We start from the raw sequence: 26184 nt of genomic DNA, 5'->3' as shown, positions 1-26184 counted from the left end.
GGCCACCCTACCAGAAGGACCCAGTGTGGACACAGAGGAGGAGCTGACCTTGGGCTGCTCGGGCTACTTAAATATTTGCCTCACACATGAAAAACGAACATGTGGTGCTCACTTTGGCAGCACGTAGACTAAAACTGGAAGGACAGAACATGTGGTGCTCACTTTGGCAGCACGTAGACTAAAACTGGAAGGACACAAGAGGCGGTTCGCATGGCCCCGTGCAAGGATGGCATGCAAATTCGTGACGCGTTCCATATTTAAAAGAAAAAAAATGAATATGTGGACTACTCTCAAAAACAGAGGTTCTTAATATGCTTGTGTCTAAAAAAAAAAAAATCACAGTAAGTTCTCCACGCAGATAAATCGTTAGATTCTCACCCTCCCTTTATGGGTGCCAACAGCTAAGGCTGTATTTAGCAGAACTGACAGCTCCTGTGTTTCCTGCTTCCCTTAGGAATCAAGTGTTAAAACCTTAGGTGCCTATTAACAAACAAGTGGGCCTGCCGCTAGCCCAAGGACACCACTTATAAAGCTGTTTGTGCAAGAACAGGTGGCACTCTCCTTTCAGCATTTTCCAGTTCTCATAGTAGTGTGAGCCTTTTGCAGAAAGTCAAGCCATGGCGTGCTCATTGGCCTCTGCTCCCCACGGCAAATAACCCCAAAGCTTGTGATGGGTGTTCCAAGAAACAGCGTTTGTCTGTAGCCGCTGTGGGTCTGAGGGCCAGCATTAGGAATGGCTCTGCTCACTAGATGGCCCACTTCTGCGAACACGCTCGCTTTGCTCATGACCTTGAAGACAAAACAAGAGCCCTTTGGAGGTGATAGGAATGCAGGTGCTTTTTGGGGACGGGATGGTTACAGCTGGTCCACTGGACGAAGAGATGAATCTGTCTGGAAAGTGTTTTAATTTGCCTTCTCTTCTGTCCTCATTGCAGATGGCTCAGACGGATGCAATAATGCACGAGATTATTGGCTTTCTGGACCAGACCTTGTACAGATGGGACCATCTTTGTGTGGAAGCCCCTAGGTCAAGAAAACTGGCCCAAGAGCTCCTTGCAGAGCTGCGTGGGCAAGCCTAGCCCAGGCCAGTTAACCAGGGAGGCTACGCGATGAAATGGTGGGGCCGCTTCTTATGGCCTCCGTTTGTAGAATGCATTCCCTCTTTGAGTTGCAAGAATGAGCCATAAACATCTTGGCAAGATCTGGTAGTACATATTTTACAAAATGAGAAGTCAAGTGCTTTAGCCTGAATTCAGTGAGATTTACTCACTAATGACGGGATTATGGTTCAGCATTCCCTGTGCCTGTTCAGCCCGGATGTCGATTAGAGAATCACTCTAGAAAAGGCTTGGATGGGAGAACAGATTTTTATTTCCTTCCCCGCCGCCCCCACCCCCATATCAAACCAAGATGCACAACTATTATTTGGATGTTTCAAACTCTTTGGACCAAGAAATTGGTCATGAACCACTCACTGATCAATTTAGAAAGTAACGTAGCCGTTTTTCACAGATCTCTTTTTTAAGAAGTCCTGTAATTGTTACTGGTATTTCGTCTTATCCACCGGGATACTCTCTTGCTCCCCTAAGACGTTCTTCTTCATCCAGGATGGTCAGGATCCCTCAAGTTTCCCTCCCATGCTCCCTGAGCAGAGCCCACCCAAGCCCAGTAGCAAGGAGTGGTGACGGGGGAGCGACACTGCTTAGCAATGAAATAAAGCCAGCTTTGGGGCTTTTTGCTTTATACTGGCTAAGCACTGGCTGTTGTTACCAAAAGAGCTCATATTACCTCAAAGGTGGCTGGCAGGGGAGGGTACAGGATGTGTTCTAGAAACATTGGAAGAGATTAGGTGTCAGTTCTCTGTTAACTAAAATGGGAACTGGAAACTTCTAATAAAGAATTGGCAATGCTAACGTTAATATTTATTTCCCATCAGTTGAAGATATTTTTTTTCCTTTCAGGTTTATTCTTTTGCTTCTTTTGTGTGTGATCTGTTTGTCGAGTGAGTCCAGACTTTTCTGACCACTTGGATTTCTGCATCAGTCATCTCTGAATCTCCCTCATTCTTGGCTCCTGTTTGAGGTATAAGTAAAGTTTTGATGTATTAGAGGTTGAGCTTTTAGGGGAGTTACTTGTTTTGGTATATGGATCCACCTGAAGATCTGGAAAATTCCAAGACCTTCTGACCTGAGCCTTTCTTTAGAGAAATGTTACAGTATGAAAGGTATATTGTTAAAATACTTTTATCACAAGTGCCATCATCATATGCTTCCCTTGGCGTTGAGGACGCCTCTCCTGTGTTGGCTTTTGCGAGGGAAGCTGTGAGCAACCTCTGTGGACAGGAAGAAAAGGGCTTAGTTTGGTGGCAGTGAGTAACCCCTAAACCGAGTGGCCGCTGGGAACCAGCCCCCCTGTGGGGAGTGTGCTGCCACGTGGACATCCATTCACACTGTGCTTCACAGCAAACAATAAAAACCAGACGGTTTTCTCAGATTGTTTAAGCTGCATTTCTGGAAAACCCCTTCCTGTCCTGACCTTACCTCGGTCTGTTTGTAGTGTTTCCCAATTCCTTTACAAAGCCTCTAACGTTCTCCTGAGCCTTGGACTGGGATCAAAGAGGACAGAGCCCAAAACTATAGGGAGAAAAGGCATTAATGACCACCCATTAATACAGAGGTTTTGTTATTCATCAGGACTTCATGATGTTTGCAGAATTTGTTAGCTTTTTAAAATTTGTAATTTGTTTTATAGTTTGTCATTCTAAATAAAAAGTCACATGGCACCTAATAATTTTGTACTCATTAAGTATTATCATCTTTCTCAGAGAAAGCTTCCCTCTACTCCCCAATTACGGAAACTTCAGGTCTCACAAAACCTAGATAGGTCTGCCCCTGGAATAGACCAATTGTGGTTTATCTCTAGGCCTGGGAATCTTGCCACCAGATGTCTGAAAACTGCCAAGGAGAGTGACTGTAGGGCAGGCAGTCAGCAGGAGCTGCTAAAACAAATGAAATGCATCATACATATATACACTTCTTTTCCTTTAAGCCAGACTTAAATATTACCACTGAGTGTAAGTTGAATTGATCTACACGTTGTTTCCCCCCATTTCTCAAGAGGGAATGCATCTGACAAAGCACAGCCCACCCTCTTGCTCGTTCTGCTGTTTCAGACTCATGGCCCTGGCGCTCCGGCCTCCCCGGGCTCCCCTGGGTGTCAGGAAGGAGGGACTCGGCCCGCGGCTCCATTCAGCCTTGAAGCACGCGTCCCGGGGCTCCCACAGGACCCTGGCCGCTCCCGGTTTCACTGCAAGCAGCTTGCGTGGGTTTTCTGGACCATCACTCTGCTTCCTGACATCGGGCGCCGAGGGCCTCTTATCTTGTCCAGGAGGCACCTGAGACAGCAGAGGGCACCTGGGGACAAGCCCCTGTCCGGGCGGTCCTGCGCTCCGGCTTCTGCACTCGGCCCCGTTCTCACTGCTGGGACAAGGGTACTAGACAAACACGGGAGCTCTTCCAGAGGCCAGCAGAAAGCTACGTTTTCCGTCGAAGTGGAGGAGTCAAGGACAGGGACCGGAAAGGGATACCTGGAGAGGATGCGGACCTGGGCAGTGGGCAGAAATTCGGGGAAAATCGAAACTGAGCCTGTCCCTGTGTTACCCAAAGGCGCCCGGTGCTGCACAGTGAGAACAAACGTGAGGAATGTTCTTCCTTATTCGACAAGGAATCCAAATCGTGCTCTCCCAGGAGGAAGGGAATGAACTTGACTGTGTTGCTGTCCTTGCCTTTGTCTTCCTCTGCCAGCCCATCACCACCTCACCCACAGCCAGCGCTGCTGGTGATGGTGTCCTTCCTCTGCCTGACACTGGGTTTGACATGGATTTCGTCAAACAATCCTAAGTTATTAATCATCACCAAACCATCTCACTCCTAAAGAACCAAAATTAAGGCAAAATAAATGTGTCTTAAAGCCTTCTTGTAAAATTCAAGTCCACAGTTTGTTTATAGCATGGGTCCAAATCATATCTCTCATATATAGACTGACTGACAGTAATAAAGGAAGTTGATAATGTAGGACCTTCCCTTTTCCCCAGTACTGACAGACATAACTGTGATAGCTTATTGTACTTGGTGTTTCGGGTAGGACACTTGCATGCTTGGATACTGAAAGTTTCACACTTCTTAGCTTTTCTGTAGCAGTAGAAAGTCTCATAAATCAATGTTGAAAATCTCGACCTCTGGTGTTTCTCACAATATGATTGAATCCATGTGACTCAGTCAGGATTCTTGGTTGCAAGCAACAGAAACAGACACGCTGTTGAAAGGAAAGCGATCCAAAGGGTATTTAAAAGCCCACAGAATTGTCGGGCAGACAAGGCTTAGCTCTAGCCAGCCAGCAGCAGTGCCCAAAACCCAGCTTCAGAGTGGCCTGGTGAGGAAATTCCTGCTGCTGCTGTCAGTGAATTCTGCAACCCTTGTAGCTCGTCCTGCAAGGTCTGCAACCTTCAGTAGCGAGACAGGCCCCCTGCACCCCGCTCTTTGAAGGGCTGGCCACAGTCCCGGCTGCTGCATCTGACTAGAGAAGCCCAGGTCCCCCCACCCGCACTTAGGCTGTAAAGGGAGCTGGGAAAGCAAGTGTGGAGCTGGTTTTGCTTCTGTGATGGTACTGGATACCGCCAACTGCATCTCCCACAGACAGGAAGGGGCCAGAGCCTGGGCAGCGGAAGAGAATTAAAAATGTCCACAACACTACATATTGTCTACTCCTCTCGAGCACTGCAGAAGGATGAGTGCCATGCAGCAGCCCAATACTCAGCAGGATAAGGAAGAGGAGGGCCCTTAGCAGAAAGCCAGTGTGCAGGCATTTGAGGCTGGGCTTCTCCAGTGTGGCGCTACTACCCTGGGGACCGGGTAAGTCTCTGTGGCGGCGGCTTGATCCCACCCTCTCTGAGCTAGGTGCCAGCCCAGGAGCGACAATCGAAACTTTGTCCAGACATTGCCAAGTTGAGAACCACTGCTCTAACTGGTGGTTCTTTCCTTCTGGAACAATATCCTGAATAGAAACAGTAACTGTCTTAGAGATATAAATTAGACTTAATAGAATCCTAATAGGAGAACTAGACGATCTGACTCCAAAATTCATATGCAAAAATCAACGTTCAAGAACAGCCAGGAAAATCCTGAAAGTGAAGTGTGATGGAGTGTAATGAAGAGTACGCACATCGGCACATCTTCTAAAGCTCGAACCATTATGACGGGTTGGTGGGACCCGAGCTAGGGCGCCCACAGGGACTGTCCCCGTCGGGGTCACGAGGGCCCTCCCTGGGGCTCCAGCCAACCATTCTCAGGCCTCCTGCACCGGCCTGGGCAGTACCTGACCCACTGGGTCTCCCTCCTCCTTGACAGCTTCCTTTGGCTGGCGGAACATTCCAGGGCTTCTCTTCAGCCTGAGGGGGCTGGGCCCTGCTCGACCTCGGCCTGGCGGGTGCGCCCGGGCTCCGTCCTTGGGCCCCCGCCCTGTGTACCCTCACCCTGCTGGGCTTTCCACGAGCCACCTCTGTGCAGAGGGGCCGCACCCTCCCTGGACCGCAGGCCTGAATACCCACGGCCCACCGGCTGTTTCCACTGGGAGGTCAGGTGACCAGGTCAAACTAACATGTCAAAGCTGATGCCACCAACCCCCCGACCCAAAACCACAGTCTCCCCAGGTCAGTTGATGGCCGTCCCGTCTTTGCAGGGACTCAGGCCCAATTCTGTAGTTATTTTTCACTCCTCTCTCACCCCCACGTCTGAGTCACTAGGACGTCCCTGGATCGGACCGTTCCTTGCCCTCCTCGCAGACGCCAGCATCTGCCTGCTCTCCCCGCTGCCGCCCTGGCCCCGCTGCAGCATCTCAGCGATCCCTTGCCGGTGCCATCACGTCACACCCCTGACCAGAGCACTACAAAAGCTCCCGTCTTCATTCAGTAAAACTCAACACTCATAAAATGGCTTTCAAGGCCCTACCCAGTATGGACCCCCTTTTACTCTCTGACTTCACCACCTAACATTCTCTGTGACCCCTTCACCCACCCACCTGTTCCAGCCACGGGGGCCCAGGGCCTTTGCATGGGCTGTCCTGCACACACACCTTCCCCAGACATGCACGGCCATCCCTCACCTGCTCACATGTCACCACCTCCATATGGCCTGACCACCCCCCCCCCCCGGTCTCCAGTGGCACCCCACTATCCACCCCTCAGCTTTCGTCCCTAACACATAACACCTTCTAGACCCCAGGTTATCTACTTATATACTTGATCGTCTCCAATACAAGTGCCTGGAACAGTTCCAGGCATACAATAGGTGCCCAATATTTGATGAATTAGTCCATACAGAGATTTAATATACAGTAAAGGCATTTCCATCAACAGGGAAAGATGGTGCTGAGAAATCACGTTGGAGCTCTACTTCTTAGATAAAAATAAACACACACAAAAATGCCTAGCCCTCTTTCTTTACCAAGGAAATCTGGAGTCAGTATCTGGAGGTTTCCTCTCTGGGGCTGTGGGTTTTCTCCAGAGAAAACTAGCAGTTCTGCTTGGAAACAGGGGAGGGACGAGGGTGGTTGGAAGGCTGCTGCCACTCTGAGAAGAGAGTCTATTACTCCGAGAAGTACAAAATTGTTTATAAAATCAAGACTATCCTACTCCCAAAATGTAGACAGAATGTTCTTGTATTTCATTAAGAATTTCTTGCTCACCTGTGGCTTACAGACTTTCACATAAACCCTGATTTCAGCCCCTGGCCTCCCCCTCCCCACCGCCTGGGGTCTGCAAGTTCAAAGCCTCTGGGTCACTGCTTCCAAGAAGACTTCTTAGTCCTTTGAGGGGAGGAGAGGGTCCTTCTCCACAGGAGGTAGGGAAGGGGCCTGAGGCAGAATCCAAGAATCCTGTCTTCAGCCCTCAGGCCAGAAAGGGAACCCTTTCTATGCAAGATGCAAACCCAGGCCCCACAGCAGGCATGGATCGAACTGTCCATCGACAGGTGAGTGGATAAGCAAAATGTGGCATATCCATACAATGGAATATTAGTCACCCTTAAAAAAGAATGAAGTTCTGACACACGCTGCAACAGGGATGAACCTTGAGGATATTTTGCTACGTGAAATAAGTCAGACAAAGAAAGACGCCATTGTATGATTTCGCTCATATGAGGTACCTAGAATCATCAAATTTGGAGAGACAGAAAATAGCAGGGTGGGTGGGCATTTCTACCTTCTGGCTATTGTGAATAATGCTGCTGTGAACATCGGTGGACCAACATCTCTTTGAGTCTCTGCTTTCAGTTATTTTGGGGATACATCTGGAAGTAGAACCGCTGGATCATATGGTGATTCTGTTACCATACAGGTGCCATGGGCTGCAGGAGAGAATTCCATTCTCTTCCAGGTTATTGTTTAACAGGTGAGAGTCTCACTTTGGGGTGATGATAAAAAAGTTCTGGAGATGGACGGATAGTGGTGATGGCCGCACAACAACGTGAATGTACCTAATGCCCCTGAACTGTACACTTGAAAATGGTTAAAATGGTAAATTTTATGTATGTGTTACCATGGTAGAACATTGAATAAAAAAATTTTAAACTATATATCCTTTTATCTAGTAACAAAAAGCCAGTTCTTCAGAGCTGCCCTCCCCCACTTCAGGTTGTGTGGACCCACCATGAGCAAGTCTAGAGATTATCCCACAGACACACTGGTGCCTGGGCATATGCGAAATGCCCAGGGCTTTACTGCAGTGCAGCTTCACATCGCTGCCCACTGGAAACAACTCACAGGTTCATCAGTAGAGGGCTGGTTAAATAAAGTAAACCAACAGTCAAAGGGTAGCACATACCTTTGTAGTTGATGCCAGGCCCTGTTATCAGGGTTTTACATAAATTAATTCATTTAATTCTCACAACCACCTAACGAAGTTGTCCATGGTTTATAGATGAGGAAACCAAAGCCCAGAGAGGTTACACAGGTGACATCTAGCAGGGCTGGGATCTGAACAACAGGACCTAAGGAGACTGTGACCACTGCCTCTTGAGCTGTGTGATGTCCAGACAATGGAGCCACTGAAAGAGCGGTGTACACGGTGCCGCGCGTCTGCATAAGCCGGGCATGCACGTGTGCTGCGGCACCTCCTCAGTCTCTGCCGCCACTTTCCTCACAGCGGTGGCCTTGGAGGACGGGCAGGATGAGGTGGGGCAGCGCTTGCTTTTTGTTTACATACTGTTTGTATCTGTGATGTATGCAAAAAATTTATAATCATCAGTGTGTGAAGGAAGATTTATATTTGTCTGTTCCAAGAGAGACTCACCGTTAAATGATGCTGCAGAGAAAAGGAGGCCTCCATCCCCACCTGTAACTCAGAAAGGAGACCCCTGCACCGGCGCCCCTGCTCTGCCACCAGCACGGTGGCACCTTTATAGCCTATTTATAGGAGTTATGTTCTAGTATTGGACAGAGAGTTTTCTAGAAAAAGGAGAGGTACCCCGACCTAGAGGGACGGTGGCCTGAGGACCGGAGCTCTGGTCCCCCCAGTTGGGGCAGTCCGTGGGCCATGACCCAACTCCCCTGATGTCAATCTGTCCATCTGCCCAGCTTCTGCCATCACTAATAATCACTCTCTTGCGCTACAAAACGCCTTCTCCGCCCCCAGCTGCGCTGAAGCCACAATTTCTGCAGTTCTCTCTCCCTCAACGTTATCATTTAATTTATTAAAGCAGATAAAATCATAAAGCTACAATTCCTTTCCCTTATGTCTTTTCTCTACAACCCAACATAAGGGCACCCTTGTACCTGTACTGTCCCATCGGCAAACTCTAAAATTGGCTCCTATCTAATTGCTGATTTATCCCCATAACTCACACTTTCTTGAGCTTCCCTCCTTAGACGTAACTGATGTCAAAGTCCTGGGAGACTTAAATCCTGCAGTCAGAGCGTGAAAACCCGAGGCATCACTCCCGCCTCTCTGATCTTGCCAAGAGCGTGCTCAGCAGTCTTAGGACACACACTTCTGCTTTCAAGGCCTGTCCTGCCAGACCTCATGTGACAAGGGCAGCCTATTAAGAGCGGAAAATAACTTTCCGATCTTGGGACTCCAGGCAGTGTAGTTAGGGCCCAACGGCAGGCAGTTTCACCACCTCCTGCTCCACCCCACAGGTAAGAACACCTTCTGGGCCGGGTTTTCAGTGGTGGAACCATCCCCAAAGGCCGGAGCTGGAGGAAATTACAGGCAGAAAGAGTACAAAGAAGGCTTAAAAAACAGAAACCGCAACGCGTGCCCAGTCCCCTCTGCTTCCCAGGCAAAGCCACAGAGGGGGTGTTTGGGAAGCAGGCGTGAGGCTCCGCGGCGGGGCAGAGCTCTGCCCCCCCGAGGTGGGCACCCCGCGAGGGAGCCCCAGCCGGCCCCCCTCAGCCGCCCGGGCGGTGGTGAGCAGCCAGAAAAGGCGGGGGGCCTAGGCAGGTGACACAGGAGGCCGCGGACAGGTCTCTGGAGCAGTTCGTCCCATTTCAGTGCTTGGGGCTGAGAAGCCAAATCCCTGAACTTGTTTTATCTCAAAAGACACTTGGCAGGGCCCAGATTAGTTTTATGGGAGCCGTCTGGAGTAGGGGAGAATGTGTGGTCAGAGAGGCCTTTATCTGCATTTCTGCACTGACTCGCATTCCCAAACACGCACACGCAGACACACGCGTGCGCACACACTGGCAAGAAGCACGGGTTTCTGGTACCATCACCAGCCCCCTTTCTCAGGCCCAGCGCCCAAGAGCGGGCTCCTTTGGCTGGTCCTCCCACCAGGGCCGGGTCTGCCTCCGCTCTGATGCTCCAATGCCAGGGTGCCCGGATGCCCACCCACCACCCAGGCAGGAGGCTCTCAGCAGACTGTGCGAGTCCTGGGAACCACTGGGAACGTTTGTAGTTTTATGGTGACTTCCTTCCGCCCCCAGGCTTGGCTGACAGCCTCCTCCCTCTTTTTTTTCACACCCTCTCTAGTCATCAGACTGGAACAGAAATACCTCATTAGCCGATCAATCTCCCAGACAGCACCAAAGGATGGGAAAAGATCTATAAAACCTCACCCGTGAATGGCCCCAACCAGCTTCTCCTCCCTTCCACCTTGTAAACCCCCAGGGCCCAGCCAGGGAGGGCGAGGTCATTGTTCCCGGGACAGTGGCCGGGGGGGGGGGGGGGGGGGGGTGGGGGGGGTGGGGGTGGTGGGGTGGGGGGCGGGGGTGGGGGGGTGGGGGGGGGGGTGGGGGGGGGGGTTAAGAGATCTCCGCATTGAGCTTGGCCTCTGGGCACTGCCCTGGGAGGTCCAGGCAGCCCTTTAAACGCCCAGGTCCCTTGGGCTTTAGACCCCCAGAGCTCCAGCCCTCCTTGGACTGAGGTGGCTCCAGGAGGTCTAGGCCTGGGCTCACCACTGTCCCGGCACCTTGTATAGGGTCTTTGCCATGGCTGGGCCCTGCACAGAGGGCCCCCCCACCCTCTCTCTGCACCCTGAGGTGGTCCAGTCCAAGGTGCCCTGGGGAGGGGATGCTGTAAAGCATCATCTAACGAAGCCTTGTCACCTGCTGGCACTTGTAACCTGGTGGCAAGGTGCCAGGGGGAGCACCTCCCTCGCTGACCTCTCAGGAATGGGGTGTGGCCGGCCTGCCGCCCCAGGGAGGCCACAGGCTTGGGACACCCGGAGTTCTGTTTGGCAGGAGATGGTGGGACACTGTGCTTACTTGCAGGGCGGGTCGGCCATGCAGAAGTTCTGGGCAGATCCCTTCTCACACGCCTCATCCTCCCACCCAGCCGGCTCCATCCATAGTATGAGGTGGCTGGCCTAGAAGCATCACGCTCTAAGAAAAACTAGCCCTTGATGAGTCACTCAGCTTTTGCTTTCCAGCTGTCTGGGGGGTTACCGCTGCCTCTGGTGAGGCCGGCTGTGGCCGGGGCAACCCTTTGCGAGCAGACTGCCCTGCACGGCAGCCTAGCCGCCTCCACGGCACTGCTTGGGGCTTTGCTGAGTGCCCGTGCGGTCAGGCCAGTTGCAGGAAACCCAGAATGCACTGGAAATACCTGCCTGAAACCTTCCTTTTAGAGGTCTTCTCTTCATTTGAAAGCGATGGGTTAACGTTAGGGACGAGGTTTGCTATTTCTGGTTGCTGCCACTGGGGCACTGGGTTCTGCCTAACGTGACATCTCTGTACCTCGCTATAGTCTCGCATCGAGACTATAATTTCGATGTTTTGATGTGAAATTCCAATAAAGCTAAGTGCTTGAAACCCTTTAATCCTAAAATAGAGGCCAAGAGGGAGACCTGAACCTCTTTTCTTGACTTCTTTCCCATCTCCTCCCCCACCTCAGGTCCTGCCCCAGGCAGGCCAGGGGGTGACAGCCAGGCCGGCGGGCAGGCCCACACGTGGGAAGCCGAGGCGAGGGCTCAGGTCCTGTGCTGGGCAGGGGAGCGTCTCTATTTGTGGAGCCCTTTGTTCTCCGGGGAGAGGACAGTCGCTTGGCAATTAACCCCTTAACTCGCTCAGGGAACAAGATCACCTCTTCTCACCCCGGTTTAACAAGCCCACGAACCAGGCCGGGTTACCCCACCAACAGCTCTGGACCGACCATGGCGCTGAAAGAGCAAGCCGTCCTCTCTCACGACTGACCCCTGCCGGCAAGGAATGCCACCGGCGGTCCAGAGCCCGACGTACGCAACAGCAGAAGGGGCAGGGGCTGGGGCTGGGGCTTCCTCGCTCCCACCAGACCAGGGCACCAACGGAGGCTCACGCTGGGCGCCTCCTGTGCCCTGGTCCCCCTCCGGATGGAGGCATCACCTTGTCCGTGACCAGACTGGCTCCTGTCGGCTCGTTTCCTCTACTCAGCCTGGAGGGCAGAGCTCATACCGTCCCGTCCGCTCACCCTGGGAACGTGACAGGGGGAACACCGAGGCTGGAAAGGTATTCTTCCTGGGGCAGCAAAGATAAGAAGTTGTGCCCCTGAGAAAGTAAGTGCCAGACTCCCCCACGGACCGGTCTTGACGACTTCCCCACAGGGACATAACTGTTCCAGATTCAAGTTGATGTGCTCCCTGGGCCCCACCCAGGCCCCCCTTACAGCAAACTGGTTTAGGAGTGCAGGTGTCTCAAGTCTCCTCTGGTTGAAGGACAAGACCAGGAAGCCCTGAGGAGTTTATTACCGAAGAGACAATCTACACCTGAGAGGGACTCGGGAGAGGAGAATCTCGAGCCAGCTGGACACATTCAAATCCCGCCTGTCGCTTAGTATGTGACCTTGGGGATACCACTGTGCAGACCTGACCCACGGGGGGGAACTTGGGAAGGGCAGGCTCCCGTATCCTTGCCTCTCCGAGACAGCCATCTCCTGTCCCCGGGGCTCCTGGGTCCTCGGCAAACACTCCCACCTGGACCGAGGCATCCCTCAGGAGGTGCCCGGGTCGTGCTGATAAAGCAGCCTAAGTTCCATGATGTGCCCTGGGGAAGCTGCCCATCACCCACATGAAACTTTTCTCAAAACAGATGAATCATGTAAGAATGCAGGGTCCTAGCTTTACACATCTGTCTTCTTACTGACTGGCGGCCGCTCTGGAACCCGGCAGCGCCTGCCAGGCCCTGGCCTTAGGCTCCTCCACAGCACGCTCTCCGCAGCCCTCTCGGGAGGTACGGAGGGCCAGCTCGGAGAACCCGCCCCAGGAGTCCCGGGAGCCTGGACGGAGTGGGTACGGGGTGCAGCTGGAGGGAGACAGGAAGGCCCCATGGAGGCCGCTCGCCCCTCCTTCACCACTGGCACAGCCCCGCCCGCGAGAGTGCCAGCCTGCAGGCGGGAAGGCAAACTACGCACAGCCAGCGAGGCAGGCTGCGCTCGGGCCCCGACGGCCCCTCCAGGACCGGCCGCCTGCGGGCCGCGCCCGTGCTGGGAGCCAGCGCGGGACCCTCGGGCCACGGGGCTAGGGGACCAACCGTCTTAGCGCGAGACCACTCACGCGGCAGCTCACCTCTGCCTCAGCAGTTTCTAAAGATGACAAAGAGTGGCTTTAACTTTTCGGAAAAACAAGACCAAACCAAACCATCAGGCTGGCTGGTCACCTGCAGCCCCTGAGGCGCACTGAGCAGCAGGCTGTGCCCGGGCTTCCTGCTCCGCCTCGCAGAGGACCAGACACACGCCGACCAGAGGGAGAAAGAGTCATTTATTCCAAGTCTTCACAGAGAACAGCGTTCTGACATTTCTTCGTATTTAAAAAATCAGATTTTTATTCTTCTACCCACATGGTAAACAAAGCACATATTACAACCATTGGCAGAGCACACGTAACAGCAAAGAACCAACACGCGGGAACCCTTCTAGAATGACGGTCACTGCTAAGTAACTCTGAAGCTCAGGAGCTCCTAACGAAGGGCTGTGTGGAGCCGCACGTCCCCCCACCGGCGGGTCCGCAGCCCCGCGAGTGCAGCCCCTGCAGGTGGGTCAGTTCACTCCCGCTAAGCTCAGCCTCACGCCATCACGTGACTGCACCAACCACTGTGGCTTCTGGAGCGTCTTAAAGCCATCCTTCTTCCCTTTGGACAGTCCTGAGAAGCTTTTTTTTTTTTTTTTTTTTTAACTTCAAACATTTGCGGGAAAAGAGGCAACATCACCACAGACCCCATGGTGCCCGATGGTGCCTCCATCAGGAGCAGGGGGCCCACTGTCCTCCCAGGTATAGCAACACCACCTGGAAAGCTACAGAGAAACCCAGTAAGGTGAGAAAAGAATGACACCAGAAGGAGGCGACCACCCTCTTCTTCCACCTTTTTTTTTTTTTTTTTTTCCTTTTTAAATATAGTATTAAATTAGGAAGCAAACAGGAAGAAAAAAAACCGAATCCATTACATTTTATTACTAATACATCTTAAGAGTGTGATCCTGCACTTCTACCAAAAGGTACTAAAATTTTGGAAAATCTAAATACAGGACATATCAATCAAAGTAATCCTGCAGAGGTGGTCCCAGTATGCAGAAACTCTGACTTTCTGGAAGTGCAGGAATAAATATCCACATGCTGAGGGATAGATGGAGAAGGTTCAGCAGGTCTTCCGACGGGCCTCAGGTATCTTCCATCTTTGTGTGAAAAGAACTGCACTGAACTCAACAGGGGAGACTCAATTCAGATTCAGGATCTTGAGGTGGCACATCCAGGGTGGGCACAAAGGCATCACACAGCCCTGTGGAGACCGTTTACAAGGATGTGCCTTTGACACGGGCTCCGCTGTGAGGGCCTCTGGGAAGGCTGCCCCACGATGTGCACACTGCTGTCGGCTGATGGCTTTAGCAGCCCCATAATCCTTCCTTTGATGTCCAGGGTCAATGTGATCCTGGTCCCACCAGGGCTACGAGTAGATGCATGAAAAAGAATCTCGCTGTGATCTTTCCTGCAAAGGAAACAGCAATAAAATTTACTGCCCGGTCACAACGGAGGAATTCTTGTAAATGAGTACCTTTGTGTGTGCCTTTGCTCTCGGCTTTGGAGAGAGGACCACGAGCGGAGGACAGGAGGAGACCAGGGCACATCTTACAGCCCCGAGAAGGGGCTTTACAGCTGCACCATGTGCCATTCGCTTTGCTCACACAGGGCTGTGAAAGCCGGCGGCTATAACTTGGGCTCCGTTCACAGGACAGATACTAGAAAGGCAGCCTGTTTCAGCCCCGCACTCACTCCGACTGCTTTGGGGCCGTCCTACACCGTGACAGAGGTATGCACTGCCTGCGTGGCAGGCGTGGCGCCAATGGGTGCAAGCTCGTTCCTGTCGTGTCAGCAGAGCTCTAGCAACACCCACACACAGGGCACATACGCAGGGGCCTCCGCCGCCGGTCAGCTCTGCTGCGGACGCTCGGGCCTGTCTTCGTGCGGCTGCAGCCCCAGCTCCCGAGCCTCCGGGCACTCACAGACAGGAAGGCTTTGCTCTAGGGCTCGACTCCTGTTCCTGCTGAACTGAGCCAGTGTGTAAAATGAGAACTGATATCAGCTCAGTAGGCACCGGAGGGCGGGTCCAATTGACAGCCCGGAGAAGCAGTGCCTCAGCTGGGAGCTTGCTCGGCCTCGTCCCGCGGGCGGCTGCAGAAGACACAGAAACCTGGACTGCAAATACAAGAGAGAGTTCACCGTGCTCGGAAATCACAACAGGGCGTCTCCTTTGAAAGTACCCAGCTCTACTCACACGCCATCGACTGCTGACATGAGGTCTCACTCGACTTTCGTGATTCACTGGGTTTTAGATTTTTAAAAGAATAATTTTGCAGCTTTCAATACATTTGAGCTTTCAGACACCGATGTCTAATTAGCGGATTTGTATTTCCGTAGACTTTTGGTATGTTCCTTGCATTCGTAACAAGGCAAAGTGCATCCTTGGGGCCAGGCAGGCCCTCATCCTCCAGAATCGTGCTCAGTCCCCGAGCTGACCGCTCAGCAGCGGCCTCTGCCCCGGCAGCTCCAACTTAACTGTCCCCATCTCACCTTCTCTTCAGGTGCAGAACTTAGCCACTGTGAACAAAGCGGAAACCAGTCACTGTTCACCAATCAGCTAAGCTCTGCACCTCGTCAGAGAGGTCGTCGGCTGGGCATAATGAAAGGGCTGGAGAGCATCTTCCAAGGCTGTTGGCTTCTTCTGTTTCCAGAGAGGAGCTATGAGATGCATCTGCTCCCCGAACTGCAGAGAGAGAGTAACTATGGCTTCTGGAGGAGCAGTCAGGGTCGTGGTTGCGTGGTAATCCCTGGCAATGTGATTTTAATCTTAAGTCACAAATCAGCATGCCAGGAACCCAAGCAGCCAGAGCACTCGGGGGCAGCGCCGCAGGGCTGCCCACATCGCACGCACCAGCTTCCTCGGGCACAAGGTGACAGCACCACCACCTCCAGGCCTGCTACACTGCCAAATGGGTCTTATTTCTGTTTGCTGTTCATTTACTGGGCATCCCAGGGGTATAATTTTTAAAAATCAAAGGACTCACAGATGACCATACAAATGCCAGTGCAGCTTTGGAAGATGAAATAAAAAATGCACTGACCAGCTGTTCTGGGGTAGCAGGGGGAAAGGGCGTGCACATGACCCTGTGTTCATCCAGAAGGGCAGGGACAGAGGGGCGGTGAGAAAAGAGCAGGCTTGTGACCGGGACTACTCCTTTGCCTGCTTGGGGGCAAAAAAATCACAATGAAGAACTGCCAAAGCTGTGTAGCCCGTGGTGGTTTCTCCACAATTTGGAACCCAGGGAACATCAAAGGCATAGTCTGCACCACTGTAGTTTCACACACTTCAAGAAACACAAACTCTCCGTGAAATTAAAAATCTGAAGAGAAATACGATTTATACTGATTACTATATGAGGTTGGCAACACATAACTGTGTAACTGTTCTGTCTGTTTTTTAAACTGGCCCGTCGTCGAACAGGCTCTGAAGCTGCCACAGGGGAGCTCTGGGGAAGCCTGCACATAGCTGCTCCGCTACGAGATGCACAATCGTGGCAATTATTCCCACTACTTCCTTTCCTGGCCAACATGGCTCCTTGACTCTTCTGGAAGAACAGAATTGTACTTTAGAAAACCTTTCTCTCTTCAGCATTAGAGTTCTTTCAGATAAATAAGACAGTTAAACGTATTAGACAGAAATGGTTTTTTATAAGAGCAAAACATTAGAAGCAAACTAAATGTCCAACAATAGGTTAAGAATATCAACATAAAATATTAAATATCCATTAAAATTATAGAGAAGCTATATTACATGAAAAATGCTTGAAATTTGATGCTAAGTTTTAAAAAACCACAAAATTAGACATACCCTATATATAATATCATGTAAAACCTTAAAGAAAACCAGAGAGGCAGAGAAATGACAATGTTAGACAAAAAAAAAAAAAAAAAAATACACTTAGAATCCCACAGTTCTACTTACAAAACTTTTTGTACCATTGCTAAATTACTTTTAGAATGCAGAAATCCACAGTTAAAAACTGCTAAAATGTGAACGTTAACAGGTCAGTGCCAAGCACAATTAACAGAGGAAGCAGTTTAAATAATTTAGGACTCCCACTCCAACTCTGCCCCACTCCAGGTAACCTGCCCGCCTGCCAGCAGACACGCAATGTAGAGAAATTCAGGACACTGGGAGGAAGGACCTGCCAGCCTCGCCCACCAGGCGGGGACAGCCCGAGAGACCGCAAGTTCTCACACGGCTGCTCACAGCTCAGGGTGCGGGGAGCCCGCCACACACCCCCGTGTCAGCCTTCCCCTTGAAGACGCGGCTCGCGGTTCCACGAGGCTCTGCAGCACACCTTCTAACCTACTCAGGATGTTCTCCTGCGAATTCCGTCCCCCACAAATAACAAAACCGGAAGCGGCCGAAACGGCGCCGAGGAAGGCGGTTCCGCCGGGGTGGGCGGCACGGGCTTTCCAGTGGCCGCTCGGCCGGACGAGGTGCCCCCCGCACCCTAAGGGAAGCTGCTGGGGCCCTCGGCTCACCATCTGGCTTACTGACTGACTTAGCTCCTAAGAGGAATCTCAGAGCCGAACAACGGAGAAAGGAAAGAGAGAGAATCACCTCTTTAAAACAACATCTCGGCCACCACCTCGGCTGAGGGTCTGTCCATCTGCTCCCTGCTCAGCTCGAAGCACCTGCGGGCGAGCTGCTGCTGCCGGGCGTCCTCACTCACCATCAGCTCCCCGTAGAGGTAGATGCCCATGGCCTGTGGAAGGCACAGAGGCCAGAGAGCTGAAGGAAAGGCAATCATGTGCCCCCACGCGCTCGAGTGCACAGTCTGCGCTTGTTCCACACGGACTTGCTGGCCTGGAAGTTACAAAGACCCTAGGAAAGATAGACGGCCGAATAGCTGTACTTCAGGAACCTGCAGCTTTCGATCCCCTTCTCTTTCTTGTTCTCACTGCAACCCCCAAGGAATTCTTGGCTACCAATTCCGTCAACAGACCCTGGTGGTTGAACTGACGACACTGCGAGCATTTCTCTAGTGACAGCTGACGAGGACAGGGAGGTTCCCATGGTGACTGACCCCCGTGGAAACCCCCACAGCTGAAAGAAGCACCCGAGGCGCCGTGGGTATGTCACACAGACACAGGCCATCTTCCCAGGAACGTGTGTGCCTAGCACAGCTGGGGAATGAAGACCACCCCGTCACATGGCGCCACGGGTGGGGAGAGCCATTGGGCCGCCCTGGAAGATGCCTGTTGCTCCAGCCCAGCCTGCCAGCTCCCTTCAACGGGCCCCACTACCGTGGCAAACACTGGCTCTTCTGTTTCGAGAACAATGACTCACATCTGCATTTTTCCTACAGTTTTAAAAACAGCCAGTTATGTTCTGGAAAACCAAAAGATCCACTTGGTTCCGCCTTCTCTCTTGTTCTAAGCTTAGTTATGCTACAGATTACGTTCTCCTGGAGCAAGTTAAAAGAAGGATCTCAAATACAGTGCAAAAATGAAAACTTGGTGGTTAGGGGTCCAAAAATTCTTTCCTGAAAAAGCTACGGTAATCCTTATTTGGCAGAGATCATGGTTCCAAATATACTGCAGTTAATTTTGGTTTTCAGAACAGGCCTTAAGTTGCGCTTACATTTTGTCCTTATACTCCCCTCTGTGTTTCCAAAACACCTCTTGCTTCACTGTGCAAATGTGACATTTCTTCTGGTACAAAGTCGTGTATTTTTCTTTGCGGGAATAACGAGCCCTCACTTGCTGGCTGCCCCCTGTACTCAGGCCCTCTCAAAAGTCCCTTTGTTGCCCCTACCCACAACTCTCCACCCGAACCGAAACATGGCTCCATTCTGTCAGCCCACAGTGCCCGGCAGAAAGCTCACTCAGAGGCATGCACTGGTCACGCCAACAGGAACGAGCTGCAGCCAGCTCCCCGCAGCTGACAGAAGCCACGGCACACGCACCACCATGGACAGCCACGCTGGGGGGCGCGGTGTGGCGGGGTGCTGACCCCCACAGGCTGCGGCCCAGCAGAGGCGGCAAGGAAAACATCTTCCAACGGGTTCGTGCACGCACGTGCTTCCTGTGGGCTCCTTGCAAGGTGATCGCTCTCCCTGGTGAACAGTGAGGAGCGTTCTCACGGGAAGGAAACTCAGCACAGGGTTCCACCTGGTGTGGCAGGTGCAGATACAGACCAGACTGTCCCAGCCAGCCTGGGGCTCTCCCAGTCTAATCTTCATACATACTTTAAGTGAGGGCCACTGAAGGCACAGGTACACACCATGGCACCACTAAGCCACAACCCTGACCTGATGAATCTGAGGTTCAAAGATGCAGACAGCTCATGAGGTCTGCCCATGCTTCACTGGTAACGGCAGTGGGCCACAGCTACGTCAAACCAAGGGAGCTTCTAAGGGACATGATTCAATGGGATACAAAGACAGAGGAAAAAAATCGGCTCAAAAGTTTGGTAGGTAAGCACCTAACAACTCTTTAAAATCCTTGAAAAATGTTTAAATATTTGTTTTTAAAATAGAGATGTCGACAACTTGGGTCCCTGTGTTAAGTGTACTGCATAGTCAGGGGACAGCATTTGAAGAGTCCCCATCTGCTGAAAATTGAAACTTACCTGATCCTCCTGAAGGAACCTCTCCACACTTCTGTACGCTTTTGTGTATTTGTGCTTAACAACAAGTTCACACCATCGATGGCGAACCTTAAGAAAGGAGAAAGTCCAGTAAGCAAAAAACTGGTAGGTTTCCTTGGCCTAACAAGTTTAATGATGGAGAGCCTTTCCTGTTAGAAAAAGTTACTCTCCGAAGTATATTAACGTTGTTGACACTTTTAAATTTCATTTTCATTTAATTTCTTTTACAAAGGAAGGAACCATGAGGTTCCTTCATGAGGAGGGCTGCCAGTCAACTTTAGGGGAAGAAGGTGCATGCTTCACTTAGGGGTTTTGGCGTTTTTAAAGACCATTTTGCAAGATAATAGACAAATGCAAAACGTAACTGGGAAATTAAACACACATCCCTAGGCAGCCAGGCTGGTGCTCTGCCCTGCAGGATGCTGTCAACGAAGGTTTCCTTTACAAACCACAACTACTTAATTTCCTGCAATAACCGATTTGGTTCAGCGCTGGTGACTGCAACAATAAACACAGTAAAAGGAGGAAGACGCTGCTCTCCACATTCCTAAGAGGCCAAGCACACCCTCTGAGGAGCTCAGGGTGCCTGCCGGAGGGGAAGGAAGGGGAGCAGCCCACCTTGACGCAGGCAGATCCTGCCACATGCCCACGAGTGTGGGCTGCAGGTCTGCACAACCCACTGAAAACACACAAGCTAAGCGTGGGTGCGGTCTGCACAACCCACTGAAAACACACAAGCTAAGCGTGGGTGCCCTTTAGTAAAGATACGTGACAAAAGGTTTGCAAGCAGGAATTTGCCAGGAAACCCTCCCCCAAGCCCTACAGACAATAGGGGAGCTGGATCCCAGCACTGGCTGCCTCTGCTGATGCACCACCCCCCATCTCTAGGCACTTCAGACACATTCTTTACGTGGAGAGTCTACCTACATTTGGTTTAAGAATTCAGTCCTGGGCCATCTTCTACTGCATTAAAGCCCTCTCAATTAAATCCGGTGAGCAGTCCACCATTTTATACTCCATTATTGGTTCAACACTAGCCATACATGGAAGTGATTATGTGCATTTAAAAAATAAAAAAGCCTCCTTCCATCACTCTTTGTTTTTTACTGCCTTTGAAAGAGGGAGACCCTTCATAGTAATCCATTTGTGGCAATAGTAAAATGTAAGCAATTTCAACACTTTGGCTGGGGCCCCTGTAAATTATATCATCACCCACTGATGGCCGGATCTCTTCTTTAATCCACCATAAATAGATTTACACACAAGCAATTAGGAATGAAATAAAGAAACATCTTTTGGAAAGAATCCTTCCCCTAAGCTACAGTGCACTCTGAGACACGAGGGGGCTCTGGTGGTGGGCCCTTTGCTTACAGGCAGTCAGGCCCTTTGAACTTCTAAGAAAAGGATGCCAACAAACTTTTTATATTCACGAAGGAATCTCAGAGGCACACGGAAATGAGCTAATAGCCTTGGATCATCACAGCAAAAGGGAAGCAGGTTGGGCTGGACAGGTCTTGGAAACCTTTCTACCTTCAACAGAATGTTCTCCTTCCTATACAGCCAATAGAAATTAACACCATAAAAGGGAAAGGGTAGCCCTTAAAATATCTGGAGAAGGACAACTGAACAAAGCTCAGATACTGCACCAACCAGAGAAGAAGCTACCAGAACAACCAAATCCCTGCTCTCGTGCTTTGGTTTGAGTACCAAAGGCTGAGCACTGGACAGAACCCAAATGGGCTCCTTGCATGCCTCCATTTCTCGTTTCTGTCCCAACTCACAGAAACCACCAGTCCCATCCACGCACCAGTGGATGTGTTGCGTCTTTTTGTTTGTGAGCTCTGTGAAAGGAGAAGGCCCCGGCAAGTCAGTGTGGCCCGGTGGGGTGTCCGCCATGCGGCATGAGAGTCAGGGAATGGGGCCACATGCTTTCACTTCTCACCACTGCACAGGGGGACAGCTGTACCAGCTTTTAGGAGAGACAAGCATAAGAGAACTCTTGTCAGCTTGACAGTGATCTAACGACTTGGATTTTGCAACCTGATCACACCAAGCCTTTGACAAGGACAGCGGTTTATCACTCCAAAACTTGGGGACACTATATTTTTTTAGATCTGATTTTGAGAATGGAGGTATTATTGGCCTCCCATTTTTTTTTTCTCCCTGTGCTCTCCTTCATCTTATTTACACATACAGAAATAACAAAGCATAAATTAGGGTCTGTTTCCTAGTAGGATAAGGTCCACAGAGGGGCAAAAGGCAGGGCCAGTCCCACTACAACGACTGGAAGAAGATCCAAGAGCTGGGATGACTGAAAGAGGCTCTTTCACAACCAATATGAAGTCAGCATTTCCACTCCCCTTACTGTTAAAAATAGTTAGTTGTCACAATTAATAAGAGATCTAGTCTTCTGACCCCTGAAGGCTAACATGGCGTCCAGGAAATACAGACCAACCCCTCTCTCCACCCCACAAAGAGCAGAAAAAACAACAAGCCTTTTCATTACAAAAGAATTAAACATAATTCAAAATTTCAATGACAGGATGTTTAAAAGACATCACAGAGATGCTGTGTGAGGCTGAGGGCCCAACAGATTATCTCTTGCCTGTGCCCAGGGTTTCTACTTCTCTTCGCATTTCTTTGAGAAACAAAGAAAATTTTTATCTTTTATCCTCTAAACTGTCCAGGACCCACAATTCGCAAGGCCACTTGTCACACCTGGAACGGGGGTCTTCCTGAAAAGCTGGCAGCAAAGTGACATTTGTCACAATTTCTCCCAGCAATATTTCCACGGTGGGCACTGACGGAATACCTCCTTTCTCCAGATCACTGAGAAACTTAAAAAAGAAATTCCTGACAGAGGTCACCACACTTGTATCTAGCTCCTTCCTCTGTTGGTAATGGAGGAAAGTGAAGTTCCCAGTGCTGGGAAGCATCAGAGAATTCAGAAGCAGAGGCAGGTCTCTAAGAAGAAAGCTGTCTGTTCCGTAGATCCGCTCTTCTTTATTTTCTAACTAGTTAATTAGTTAATGGTGGTAGTGGTCACCTCGTCTTTTAACTTCCTCAGTGAGGTGAAAAGTAAACACCACCACATAAGTACATCTGTGGGAACACCCGGGCCCAGCAGGCCTTCCACAGCGTCTATGGCCTCTTGACTCCGTTCATTTAGCGTCAGCGTTTCATGGGTGTATACATTATGCTAAAACCTATCGATACTTACACTTTCAATGTTCACATTATTCCGCAATGTCTCAAGAGAGATAAAAAAATTTAATGACTTTTTCAACGGTGACTCAGACTCATAAAGTCATTCCAAACTCATGCTAGGAATCACCTGAAAGCCTCGAGCCAGCAAACACCTAAGCCCTGAATTCCAGCAACGGGGTCAGGCCACAGACAGGTAAGGGGTAAGGGGCAAGGGTGAGGGACGGCGGAGCGGGCAGAAAAAGAATAAGAAATCTCGAGAAAATCAGAAAAGGGACGTTTCAGGAGTGGGAAGAGGCAGAGTTGCCTGTGGTGGCGAGCAGCAGGGTCGGAGGACCTAGAGCACCAGCACCCTCGTTCCAGCCGCCCCAGAGCGTGCGGTGTCGCAGGGCACTGGAAGCCTTGCCTCTGGAGCACATGCCCGTCTTTTCCTCACTGAGTCTTCAGTGTAGACAGCAGCTGGTCTGGCCCACCTCCTGCCAGGACAGGAGTGCATCCACCGCCCACGCCACGCTGAAGGTTCCATAACACAAGCAAAGCATTTAGCAGTCCCTGGCACACGAATGAGGGGGGATGATGATGAAGAAAGGGAACGCGGGTCCCTGACTCTTGCAACAATGAAGATGTGCACACACAGGTGTGGCACCCATTATACTTTGGCCCAACAAAAATTAGCTGGACTAATTAGAACACTTTTCAAAGTGTTCTGCTTAAGGGACGTTGAACAGAAAAATGATACGGGTGGTTGCCTCAGTGCATGGGTGGGTTTTAAATTAGCAGTGCTCATTTACACCTTTGGAAATGAATTCCAGAAGTTTCCAGGTTTCCAAAGCCTCCAGGTACAGAGGGCGAGGAGCGCACAAACATCAATGCTCTCCCAGGAGTGCCCACTAATGCAATGGTTCTTTGGGGCTGGGGGCACATGGGAGGGTCTTAGAATTTGGGGTAGGCAGAAGGAAGGGTAAGCCTGCAGAAGCCCATTCATGTCAGACTCACGTTTGGTGATAGGACATTAAAACCCTCCTATAATTCATGTAACTGTAACTGCTCCAGGATGGGGGACCCCCGACCCACAGCAGGGACTCCACCGGGAGGATGGAGTATATCGGTGGTAACAGGCCCGAGCCACCTGGGAGACCTGAGCAGACATGTGTCCTGGGTATACAAAACATATTTTGCACATGATATGTATACATGTGTATGCACACACACACTCACACACACACACACACACAGAGAAACAAAAGTTTCTTTTTTAATACTTTCCCTCACTATATGCAACCGCTGACAGTTATCGTTCTTCTTTCTTTATGCTGGCTGGCGACCTACTAAACTGATTTCATGACCCACTGGGTCCTGATCCAGAGCTGTCTCCCCAGGGCGGGGGCTAGAAGAGCCTCTGCCCCTGGGCTGCTGTGGGAACTGCCCCAGGTCGCTGCAGCAAGCGTTAGGATTGTGACTCCCACACAGTAAGTGCTTGTCTTCTTAGCAGGAGTAGCATGTTTCTGGCTTTCATTTCCACTTCAAAAGTTCTATTTCTTGAATTTAGAAAAACTTGATAGTATCAACTCCAAGGAAAAGTTTGTTAACTGGTGAAAACCGAAGGAGCAAGGTGCCTGTCAGGTGGGTGTTGAGGAGGTAAGGCACTGGCAGGGAGTGGGAAGCGGGAGGGAGAGGAATGGGACGACACAGCCGAGGAAGAAGAGCCGGCCCGCCCTGCACCTAGACTCAGGACTCTGAGACACCAGCGCCAGCGGGAGCCCGCAGAGAAAGCAGGGGCTCCTTCAGGGAGGGGCCTCCTTGAGGCCTGGGGGAGCTGGTACTTCTCATCCACCCTTGGGGAAGTATACCCACCCAGGGGCCAGGCGCCTGGGAATTTTCCAAACCCGTCTGTAAAGACAGCCTTGCCCCAGCATCAGCTCCAGGCACATGGCATTGCTACCATTTCAAGAACGTTATCACTACCCAAGAGGCCCAGGCGAACTGAACGACTTCTGGCCGGCTCCTCTGATTTCCAGCAGTGCCGGAAAAGCGGGACCTGCCTTGTAGGGTCAAACCACAGCTCATATTCAGGGACAAGTCCCACGATCCAACGGGCACCTCTGTGATATAACCACACGTACCTCTCACTTAACTGTTCCCTCCTGGAAAAGGAAAGAAAAACTGCTAACAGACAACCCCCCCACCAGCCCCCCAATCTCTTCAATCTGAGAATTGTAACGCATCCAGAACCAACTCCTATTAAACTCTAGAACAGGGGTTGCCAATTTTTTCTGTCAAGGGCTATATACACAGTGAGCATTTATGGCTTCTCACCCCATTTGCCCTTGTATCACAAGATCAGCCCTAGACAGTATGTAAATGAGTGGGCGGGGCTATCTTCAGATAAAACCTTATTTACAAAAAAAAAAGGGCAGTGGGCTGGACCAGCCAGCTCTAGTTTGCTGACCCCTGATCTGAAAAGGAAGCCCACGCCTTAGGCTGCCCGAGTGATGCGCTAACCCCCTAAATCCACCAGCACGACGCCAGAGAACACAGAGCTGGGAGGCTCTCACGAGCTGGCTCCGGCCAGCTTCTGCCCATTCTGCCAGGAAATCTAGGGTGTTCTTGAATGTGGGGACTTTTCTTTCCTCTGTGGACTGCACTCCTCTGTACCGAAAAACCTGTGGCATTCGTTTGGAAACAGAGCACCTCTTGGCCTATAGCCCAGCATGAATGCAAGGCGCCACTTGTGGGTAGGGGATCCAACACTGAGGAAATGCGAACTTTAGGAAGAATAATCCCCTCAACCAGGTCACTCCCAATCTCCCTCGCTGACCAGACGCTTCCTCTGCAAATCACTACACCCCCCAGACCCTGTGTTCATTAACACTTTACAATTCTCAATGCTCTTTTATACCTTTTATCTCAAGTTTGTTTTTTTTTTTTTTTTGTCTTCAATTTTAGTGTGTTCTCCATGAAGCTACTACAAAGAAATAATTCTTATTACATGAGAATGCTCCCCCACAATCTGCTTATTATCTTATGGACTAATTTTCCAAAGGAGTTTTCAGACTTTCCTTAAACATAATTCTTCTTTCAATAAAAATGTAATCTGTAACTCCAGTACATATAAAGACATATTAGGGAGAAAAACATAAGTGGGTTATTCAAGCAGTTTAAATCAGTCCGGTAGAAAATATCTTAAATTAAACACTAAACCCCCTTGGCTGGGGGGTGCGGGGGGCTGGGTTCCTTTGAGGTGGAGTCTGCAAACCAGGGTCTTACAGAAGCCTAACTGTGCCTGAAGAGTTAAGTGGAGTCGCAGAGGCTGAGCAGACGCGCTACAGGGTTAGACAAAACAGCTCAGTG

General features: G+C 50.8%; 2 protein-coding genes and 1 non-coding gene across 9 annotated transcripts in view; 2 read left to right on the top strand and 1 right to left on the bottom strand.

Moving 5' to 3' along the window:
* Positions 1 to 2790, top strand: part of FANCC (FA complementation group C) — a 272443-nt gene extending 269653 nt beyond the window's left edge. For all 6 annotated transcript variants that reach the window (XM_068553567.1, XM_068553564.1, XM_068553565.1 and 3 more), the window contains one exon: positions 936 to 2790. In XM_068553567.1, coding sequence (XP_068409668.1) covers positions 936 to 1079 — 144 coding nt within the window. In that variant the 3' untranslated portion in view covers positions 1080 to 2790. The remainder of the gene's footprint in view (positions 1 to 935) is intronic.
* Positions 155 to 261, top strand: LOC137771039 (U6 spliceosomal RNA). Its single transcript, XR_011075263.1, has one exon. It is a non-coding gene; the product is annotated as a U6 spliceosomal RNA (small nuclear RNA).
* Positions 2791 to 13198: 10408 nt separating the features above from the next.
* AOPEP (aminopeptidase O (putative)) overlaps positions 13199 to 26184 on the bottom strand; it is a 368252-nt gene continuing 355266 nt past the window's right edge. Inside the window, exons 15-17 of one of the 2 annotated variants that reach the window (XM_068551997.1) lie at positions 19612 to 19698; positions 17599 to 17743; positions 13199 to 14439 (exon numbers count right to left, since the gene is read on the bottom strand). In XM_068551997.1, the coding sequence (XP_068408098.1) occupies positions 17603 to 17743; positions 19612 to 19698 (228 nt within the window). In that variant the 3' untranslated portion in view covers positions 13199 to 14439; positions 17599 to 17602. Of the gene's footprint in view, positions 14440 to 17598; positions 17863 to 19611; positions 19699 to 26184 lie in introns of those variants that run through there. The other variant, XM_068551998.1, reaches the window with a different exon arrangement.

This window comes from Eschrichtius robustus, chromosome 10 (assembly GCF_028021215.1).
Source record: "Eschrichtius robustus isolate mEscRob2 chromosome 10, mEscRob2.pri, whole genome shotgun sequence".
Lineage (NCBI taxonomy): Eukaryota > Metazoa > Chordata > Mammalia > Artiodactyla > Eschrichtiidae > Eschrichtius > Eschrichtius robustus.
Note: the sequence above shows the minus strand (reverse complement) of the source record. Positions and strands in the feature narration are given on the sequence as shown.